The sequence below is a fragment of the Pelophylax lessonae genome (genome assembly GCF_965119305.1).
Source record: "Pelophylax lessonae genome assembly, chromosome: 4".
In the NCBI taxonomy this organism is placed as follows: Eukaryota; Metazoa; Chordata; class Amphibia; order Anura; family Ranidae; genus Pelophylax; species Pelophylax lessonae.
Window position 1 is genome coordinate 664,440,968 of NC_138771.1, and position 10,281 is coordinate 664,451,248.

The 10,281-nt window shown below is 50.1% G+C and overlaps 1 protein-coding gene across 1 annotated transcript in view; it reads right to left on the minus strand.

Moving 5' to 3' along the window:
* The window catches only part of LOC309553075 (C-type lectin domain family 10 member A-like), a gene marked incomplete at both ends in the record, with an annotated part of 44,984 nt that extends 36,526 nt beyond the window's left edge, over positions 1 to 8,458 (minus strand). The window contains 2 exons of the mRNA XM_082253974.1: positions 7,166 to 7,237; positions 8,440 to 8,458. Coding sequence (XP_082110100.1) covers positions 7,166 to 7,237; positions 8,440 to 8,458 — 91 coding nt within the window. The remainder of the gene's footprint in view (positions 1 to 7,165; positions 7,238 to 8,439) is intronic.
* Positions 8,459 to 10,281: the final 1,823 nt, after the last annotated feature.

Sequence of the window (10,281 nt, forward strand, 5' to 3'; positions counted from 1 at the left end):
AAACATTGTAGTTTTTGTTTTAGCATAGCCTCCCCACCTTAACCCCAAAGAGCTGGTGTTGAAGGAGGCCCAAAAATTGTAAAGGTGTGCCCCTGTGGAACAGGTGCGCAAACATTGTAGTTTTTGTTTTAGCATAGCCTCCCCACCTTAACCCCAAAGAGCTGGTGTTGAAGGAGGCCCAAAAATTGTAAAGGCGTGCCCCTGTGGAACAGGTGCGCAAACATTGTAGTTTTTGTTTTAGCATAGCCTCCCCACCTTAACCCCAAAGAGCTGGTGTTGAAGGAGGCCCAAAAATTGTAAAGGTGTGCACCTGTGGAACAGGTGCGCAAACATTGTAGTTTTTGTTTTAGCATAGCCTCCCCACCTTAACCCCAAAGAGCTGGTGTTGAAGGAGGCCCAAAAATTGTAAAGGTGTGCACCTGTGGAACAGGTGCGCAAACATTGTAGTTTTTGTTATAACCAAAATGAGGTTCTGTGAACGTAAAGAGAATGAGAGGAGGGTTTGAGGGTGGCACCATGGTCCAGGCTTAAACTGAGGCTCAACTGCCACATCACAACGATAGCCTAGTCTACAAGGTCTGCATCAGGTGCATCAAAGCTTGATATCCACGACTGATTCATCTTAATGAATGTCAAACGGTCGACTGAGTCGGTGGAGAGTCTCGTTCGATGGTCTGTGACGAATCCTCCTGCTGCGCTGAATGCCCGTTCCGATAGGACACTGGAAGCAGGGCAGGCCAACAACTCCATGGCATACTGGGCCAGTTCTGGCCAGTGGTCTAATCTTAAGACCCAGTATGCCAGTGGATCTGATTCGTCACATGAAAAGCCCTCTGTGTCACTTTGTGCCCTCACGTAATCGTCCACCATGTGATGCAGACGGTGTCGATGCGATGTGGCAGCTGAGAGGCCTGGGCGGTGAGGACTAAAAAAAGACCGAAAGGCATCCGTCAACCGCACGCCTTCTCCAACGCTCCTCTCGTGACCACCAGTAGAATCCATGGTAGGTTGTCCCCGCCCCTGCACCCTACGGGAGTCGGGGAACATGTTCACCAGATTCCTCTTGAGACTGTCCTCAAGGGATTTGATCCTGTGGACTCTCTGGGTGGATGGGAAAAGCTCCGAGACTTTACACTTGTACCGGGGGTCAAGTAGGTTGGCCAACCAATAGTGGTTAGTCTCTTTAATGGCCTTGATTCTGGGGTGCTTTCGCAGGCTCTGAAGCATGATGTTTCCCATGCGTCGCAAATTAGCGAAGGCCTGAGAAGCTGAATCCTCGGGGTCACTTATAACGACATTATCTTCAACGGGCTCCTCCTCCTCCCAGCCACGTACTACTCCAAAGTGTCCCGAGGGAGTCAAACTAGGCCTTGCAGATTGCCGCATGTCTTCCTCCTCCTCCTCCTCAAACCCTGCAAAAGTTCCCGCAGAATCGTCCTCCTCCTCCTCTTCCACCCCTGGATCCTGCTCGGGCCTCTGGGAGCTAGGCATAATGGGGTCAGGATAAAGGGGGCCTTGAGAGGCAAGGAAGTCCTCCTCTTCCTCCTGCTGCTCTGCCTCCAGTGCCCTGTCCATAATGCCACGCAGAGTGTGCTCCAACAAAAACAGTACCGGTAGGGTGTCACTGATGCATGCGCTGTCCCGGCTGACCATCCTTGTGGCCTCCTCAAATGGAGAGAGGACAGCGCATGCATCCTTAATCAAAAGCCACTGCCGTGGTGAAAAGAAGCCCAGGCGCGCAGAGCCAGTGCTGGTGCCGTACTCGCATAGGTATTCATTGAGGGCCCTCTGCTGCGTGTACAGGCGCTGCAGCATAGCCAAGGTGGAGTTCCAGCGGGTGGGCATGTCACAGATGAGGCGGTGTACCGGCAGGTGAAACTCGCGCTGCACTTCGGCCAAACGTGCAGTGGCACTGTACAACCGCCTGAAGTGACTGCACACCCTTCTTGCCATCCTTAGCACATCCTGCATTCCCGGGTACGAGTTCAAAAACCGCTGTACCACGATATTCATGACATGCGCCAGGCATGGCACATGGGTTAACTTTCCCTGACGAAGGGCGGCCAGGAGGTTTGACCCATTATCAGTAACCACCATCCCTGGCTGCAGCTGGCGTGGTGTCAACCACCTCTGGGCCTGTGCCTGCAGAGCCCCAAGAATCTGAGGGGCAGTGTGCTGCCTGTCCCCTAGACACACAAGCTGCAGCACTGCGTGACACCTTTTGGCCTGAGACATAGAATAGCCCTTTGAACGTTTACGTGGTACCTCATCATATTCAAAGGACCATTCTGCAGAGGAGGGCATGGAGGAGGTAGAGGAGGAGGAGCAGGAGGGGGTAGAAGTGATCGATCTACCCGGATCAGCGACACCACCAGCTGTTTGCAGACGTGGGGGCAACACTGGCTGCAGCACAGAGCCCTGGCTACAATCCCTTCCGCTGGCAAGCAGTGTCACCCAGTGAGCAGTGACAGAAATGTACCGTCCCTGCCCATGTTTGCTTGACCAAGTGTCAGCCGTCAAGTGTATCTTACGGCTGACTGACTTGGCCAGGGACGACACTACATTGCCTTCCACATGTTGGTATAGGGATGGCAGGGCCTTACGGGAAAAGTAATGCCGACTTGGCACCTGCCACTGTGGAACTGCACATTTTGCGAAGTCACGGAAGGGAGCAGACTCTACCAGGTTAAATGGTAATAGTTGCAGAGCCAGTAGTTTAGCCAAACTACTGTTTAGACGCTGGGCATGTGGGTGGCGGGGAGTATACATTTTTTTTCGTTCCAGCATGTGTGGAATCGAAATTTGGCGTCTAGATGTTACAGCTGGTGGTGTGCTGGAGGTAGATGCGACACTGCCTGCTATATCATCATCCCTGCCAGTGGAGGCTGCCAACAGGTGACGAGTGACTATAGCAGGGCCAGGAACAGACTGATGTGCAGGTGGAGCAGATGGAGCATGAGGAGGAGCGCGAGGAGAACTAGGAGGCCGACTGACCGATCTTTGGCCCTTTTGTGGGTTCTTTAAATGCTCCTGCCAACGGGCCGAGTGGTGGGTTGTCAAATGCCTGTTTAGGCAGCTTGTACCCAGGTGGTTGACATTTTTGCCACGTTTTATACCCTTCTTACAAATCTTGCAGATCGCAACTGTTTTATCTGCATGGGATGTCTCAAAAAAGGCCCAGCAAGATGAGGTGTGTATAGTGGCCCGGGAGACAACAGGTGCGGCCTTAGATGGAGTAGGCCGTCTGCTCTCCCCTCTTGTTTGCTCTGCCTCCTCCTCAACCTCAGACCCAACATCTGATTCCATCAAAGACTGAGCATCAGGCCTGGCCTGGGAGACAACAGGTGCGGCCTTAGATGGAGCGGGCCGTCTGCTCTCCCCTCTTGCTTGCTCTGCCTCCTCCTCAACCTCAGACCCAACATCTGACTCCATCAAAGACTGAGCATCAGGCCTGGCCCGGGAGACAACAGGTGCGGCCTTAGATGGAGCGGGCCATCTGCTCTCCCCTCTTGTTTGCTCTGCCTCCTCCTCAACCTCAGACCCAACATCTAACTCCATCAAAGACTGAGCATCAGGCCTGGCCCGGGAGACAACAGGTGCGGCCTTAGATGGAGCGGCCCTTCTGCTCTCCCCTCTTGTTTGCTCTGCCTCCTCCTCAAACTCAGACCCAACATCAGACTCCATAAAGGACTGAGCATCAGGCTGGAGTAGATGGCCGACACTGTGGTCAAACAGCTCAGCTGACTCCTCTGCCATGTCTGAAGTTGGGTCTAAGGGAGGACATGAGGTGGACATGGACTCATCTGTATTTGTTCTGACAACTGCAGAAGACTGACCACTTTTCTCTGCCTGGGTCACAGTAGTTGCAGATGATGCCGATGATGAGGGTTTGGTCATATAGTCCACCACCTCCTGTACATACTGTGGACGTATAGCTTGGCAACTGCCGGAGAACAATCCAAATGGTGGCCTGGCTGAGGACTGACCACCACGTCCACCCGGCCTCTAGACACCCTAGAAGCTGTGCCCCTTTCCGTAGCAGGGCCACGTATGCCTTTTCTTGGTCTACCAGGCATATTTCTCACTGATGCGTTGGCAACTGTGTGCGGTGAAAAACGCACACTGCTATGCGACCCACAGTTGTCGCTGGATACAGCACAGCAGATGTGTCACGCACAGTTGCAAAGGCTTTTGCACAGTGGACCTAACGCTTTGAACAACAGGCGTTAGGTTGTCACTGATGCGTTGGCAACTGTGTGCAGTGAAAAACGCACACTGCTATGCGACCCACAGTTGTCGCTGGATACAGCACAGCAGTTGCGTGTCACGCACAGTAGCAAAGCCTTTTGCACAGTGGACCTAACGCTTTGAACAACAGGCGTTAGGTTGTCACTGATGCGTTGGCAACTGTGTGCAGTGAAAAACGCACACTGCTATGCGACCCACAGTTGTCGCTGGATACAGCACAGCAGTTGCGTGTCACGCACAGTAGCAAAGCCTTTTGTACAGTGCACCTAACGCTTTGAACAACAGGCGTTAAGTTGTCACTGTATTTTGCTGCCTAGCAAGCACGTACACCTGCTGTGATAGAGCAGCACTGTGCCACGTGCTCACTAAACAGAACCCTCACACTTTCCCTACAGAAACTAAATTTTCAAATCTAACTAATGTAGTACAAAGTTCCCTAACTACACTAGATATCCCTTTCCACTAAATAGAAAGCTCCATACAGCAGAAGACTGACACTGTCCCTTAAGTTTTTTTTTTTTTTTTGTAACTCTAAGAACCAGCACAATCGCTGTATCTATCTACACTGGCTGTAAGCTAAATACAATTCTGCTATATGGAGCTTTAGAACCACTCGATATATAGGAAATGTAGTGTAGCAAGCAGGAGTCAGACAGAACTGCTTCAACTCTCTTCAACAGGCTCTGGATAACTGTGCTAGGGGTTAGGCGGGGCCATCTTATATAGTGTGGGGCGTATTCACTCCTGATTGGCCTCTGGTCCCCGTAGTCACTCCAATCACGTTCCTAGGAGACTCCTGCCCCCTCATTGGCTTTTGCAGACGTTTCTGGGCCAATCACGGGCTTTTAAAGCCCAGTTCCTGTCCCAGTGCATTTTGGGCGGTTCTGGTGGCCGAATACCGAACTTTTGCCGCAAAAAGTTCGGTATTCGGCCGAATATCGAACATCCAATGTTCGGGTCGAACCGATGGTCGACCCGAACCGTTCGATCATCCTTAGTCAGGACCCACCCACTAGTGAGGACCGAAGAGGAACAATCATGTCATAGACCCATCATATCACGATCCACCCACTGCTAAGAATAGAAGAGGTCCAATGAGGTCAGAATCCACCCACTGCTGAGGACAGTAAAGAACCCATGAGGTTAGGGCCCCACCACTGCGGATAGAAGACCCATCATGTAATGAACCCACCCACTGCTGAGGACAGAAGAGAATCCATCATGTCATGGACCTGTGATGTCAGGACCCACCTACTGCTGAGAAGAGAAGAGAACCCATGAGGTCAGGAACCCCCCCCTCCTGAGGACAGAAGAGAATTAATGAGGTCAGGAACCACCCACTAGTGAGGACAGAAGAGGACCCATTATGTCACAGACCCATCATATCAGGATCCACCCACTGCTAAGGACAGAAGAGGACCAATGAGGTCAGTACTGTGGGAGATTAGCTCGGTGGCGGGTATGGATGACCCCTTGGGGGGGGGTTTGTTACACAGGGAGATAGCCGAGAAGTGGTTGCAAACAACAGTTTGGTTTATTCTTGCAATTTACTTCACACAAGTGCAAGCCTCAAAAACATCAAAATAAAAATAAAACACAAAATAAATCCTTGCCACTGTGGGCGGCTACCTTCTCACATACAGGAACCTACCTACGGAGTCTGTCTCCAACCTACTGTTGGGCAAACTTTGCTGATCCTACAGCAGACACTCCATAGTCCATGTTTTTTCTTCACACAACAAATGTCCATTGAACATGTCCCTTTACTCTTCACATAGAACACATTCCTTTGCTTGTCTCTTCACATAGCAACCATTCCTTTGCTTGTCTCTTCACATAGCAAACAATGCATTTATTTCTTTCCACATAGAAATAGTCCAAGACCTCACCTTGAGTAGTCTTCAGTCTTAATTAATTTCCCCTTCACACAGGAAATGTCCATTGGTTTCTTTTCACATAGAAACGATCCAAGACCTCACCTCGAGTAGTCTTCACACTTGTTACCCTCCTCAGCGCACATCGCTTCAGGAGGTCTTCCCCATGCTCACACAGCTTTCAGGGGCACACATCTGACTGTCCTCCTCTCCCCATGCCCACACAGCGTCAGGAGGCAGCAATCAATAGACTTCCTTTGGACAAATTATAGAGGCCTTAACTTCCTCATTCCGAACAGCTGAAGGCCTTTCAACTTCCTTAAGCCGTTCTGGCTACCTTTGCAGCCGACACCCTATAGTAATTGGTGAATTTTCTAAACCAGGTGGAAATGTATCTCCTGTCTGTGACTACATCCACAGATTTACCTGACTTCCTGTCACAGTACCCACTATGTCAGGACCCACCCACTGCTGACAATAGAAGAGGACCCATCATATCATGGACACGTAACGTCAGGTCCCACCGTCTGCTGAGGACAGAATAGGACCCATGAGGTCAGGACCCACCCACTGTTCATGACAAAAGATAACCCATTATGTCAGGACCCACCCACTGCTGAGAACAGAAGATGACCCATGATGTCAGGACCCACCCACTGCTGAGGATAGAAGAGAACCCATCATGTTATGAACCTGTGATGTTAGGTCCCATCCTCTGCTGAGGACAGAAGAGGACCCATGATGTCAGGACCCACTCACTGCTGAGGACAGAAGAGGAACTGTAATATCACAGACCCATGATGTTAGGGCTCACGAACCACCCACTGCAACTACCCACTGTTGAAGACAGATGAGGACCGATCAAGTCATGGACCCATAATGTTGTTTTTTTGTCATAAAAATTCACCTAATTATTTTGATATCTGGATAAATCCTTACACAAAAGACAGAGGCTTTGTGATATTTACATCCTATTTGCACACTGTGGTGAAAAATGATTTGATGGGTAAGTGTTCCAGTGAGTGGAATACAATATTACTTACTGCTTGATTTCTGGACTTGTTCCAGGTTCTTCACAGCTTTCCGAATGCTCTGAAGGTCACTGGAAAGAGAATCTGTAAAGATAACAAAGGTGGCTCATCTCAGATTACTGTGGATCTACACTCCAATACACCCACAGAACATTAAACAAAAGAATACACCAGAAATGGGACTTCATAGGTGGCTGACAATATACAGGTAACAATATACACCACTAATAAAATGATACAAATGTATTAAAAAATATAAAAAATACAACACATTAGTGCCACACATACAGGGCTGTGGATGAGGGGTGCCACCAGTCCTCCCGTACAGGGCCCAGGCCAGCAGGGGGGCCAAGGCGAGCCGGGTAAATTGGATGTGGGCGGTTGGCACAGTGGGGGGGGGGGGCATTTACTGGAACCAATCCCCTGTATGACTCTATGACTCTCTCTGCAGCAGCTGAAGGCTGGCTTGTTCTCTCCCTCCTGCCAGTTTTCAGCTGCTGCAGAGAGAGCCATAATGGGGATTGGTTCCAGTAATTCATCACCGTCACACCAATCACCCTCCCTGTGCACCATACATTTCCCCCTGCTGCCCAGGCCCCCCTGTGTGCCTCCATCAGTGCTGCTGGCTTGCTTCCTCTCCTTCCCCCTGGCAGCTACAAGCACAAAATAGGATCCTTCAGGATGGAGAGTGGGGGAAAAGTCCCATAAATGTCACATTTACCAGCTCCTTCCTTTCCTGAATGAACACAATGAGTGATTGGCACCCATCACTTACTGTGTTCAATCATAATTGAAGCATAATAAACTGTGTTTATTTGTGGGTGGGGCTGTCAGGTTGACTTTTTGGGGCCATGTTGTTTCTAAGAGCAGCCCTGGTGCCATGCAGGGCCTGTTTACAGATCCACGATGTATTGAAATTAGAAATCACTTGTTTCACAGTATAACCTTGGCTTCCCCATTATACTCTGAGAAAATATACCTCCTTTGTTGTAGGCACATCAGATGACTTCAACCTTTATGCCGTGCCCTTGCCTTCCATGGTAACACATATACTACAAGACAGTTTACTGGCTGGTGGAAGGTTGCGATATGCAGCTATATAGTCTCTGTCCTACCTAAGGATCCCCCCCTATCTATTTTTGGACAAAAGAAAAGGGCTAATAGAACAGTATCGTTTTTTATGTTGAAGGGATATTCCCTAAGACCCCGCCAAGTGTTTCTCAGAGCGTGAGGAAGTGGAATAAATGGAACCCATGAAACGCATTGTGACATCATTATACACTCACCATTCCTCATCTGCGACATTTCCCCGCTGATACTTTTATCTGAAGAGGAAATAGAAAACCATGTCAGATAAGGTTCTTTGATGTTTGAGAACTTACATGAATAAATACAGTTTAAAAACGTAAAGAAATGGTCCTTAGATTGCACAGACATGATCTGGGTGTTGTCGATCACATTTATTCTTTTTTTGGAATTTTGAAGTTCACCTGTCATATATTCTTATGGTAGGTGCACCATTCTGAGTAATTTGTCAGTTTAACCCCTCCAGGTACAGTAAAACCTTGGATTGCAAACATAATTCATTCCAGACAATGCTTGTAATCCAAAGCACTCTTATATCAAAGCGAAGTACCCCATAAGAAATAATGGAAGCTCAAATGATTCGTTCCACAACCGTTTATTCATAAGTCCTTCGGTTTATAGTCCATATAAAAAGATTATAGCAGGAGTGCGCATGCACGGCTGCTCCAATATGGCAGCTTAGCCCGGAGCTCCGTGCCTCCCCGGTCTCATTCGGGCACCAGCACCGGCATCGGAGCGCACGAAGCCCCACATTCAGCATCGGCAGCTGCCCCTTCCTCCAGCGGTCCCCTTTCGGATGTCAGCGGGTCCCCGGAGCGAGGTCTCCCGCCGTCTGCTATTCTTATCCCCGGAGCGGGACCCAGCCAAGATGGCGACCTCGCCTTCTCTCCCCTCAGAGGACCGCGGCGCACAGGAGGTAGGAGACATGTCGGCCTGTGCTATGGACACCCCCTCGGCCTCCCCAGATCCCTGGTCATCCCCAGCGACCCCTGCATAGCTGCCACAGCCCCCATTAGTATCACCGGCCTCCACTGAATCCCTCATCAGCAGACACCTTGAGCAAGCCCCAGGGATCCCGGGGCTGCATTCACCAGAGGCCCTGGCTTTCCCTCACCAACTAGGCCTCACCTCCCCAGGACAGTTTCCAGACATTTCATTGTTAATGACTAGATTCTCGGAGATGCTAGCCTCTGGCCTGGCCCATAATGCCTCACAAATCACAGGATCCATTAAGGCTGAACTCCAGAACCTTGGCACCCGGATTAAAGCGATTGAGAGCACTATGGATCAAACGGTCGCAAGGGCCAATCAAAATACAGCATGCATCCAGACTATTCAAGATCAGCTAGACACAGCGCTTAGTAAGCTGGATGATCTGGAAAACAGAAGCAGACGCCTGAATTTTAGGGTCAGAGGGATCCTTGAAACCATCACGGACATTCCCACCACAATTAAAGCTTTTATTAAGGATCTCATTCCGGACATTTCTGACCATCGCCTGGAGCTTGACCGGGCTCACAGGGCCCTACAACTGCCCCGCAAAGATGGCCTTCCCAGAGACGTTATCGTCAAACCTCACTTTTATGGGGTTAAAGAGGAGCTCATGAAAAAGAATAGGGGTAGAGAGGACCTATCCATCCAAGGCCACAAGATTCAACTCTTCGCTGACCTCTCCCCCTTCACTATTCAACGCCGCAGAGCTCTAAAGCCGCTTACACTAGCTCTTTCTGCCCGGGCGCTGAAATATTGGTGGTCCTTCCCCTTCCGGCTGAATTTTCAATTCCAAAACAAGACGTACAGCTTCTCCAACTTCCAGGAGGGTGAAGGCATGCTCCTGCATCTGGGTATCATCACCAGGGTCCCTGCCCCGTCCACTTCCAGGAGAGAATCCCTGTCTCCTCGGTTTGGAACAAGCAGCAAACAAAGCGCCACCGTGATGTCCAGCCTCCCAGATATCTGCATTGATCCTCGGGAATCTTCTTTCTTCAGTCGTCGAAGTTCGTCTTTCTTCGTCTGATAGGGGTCCGAGGTGATCCCTGCCT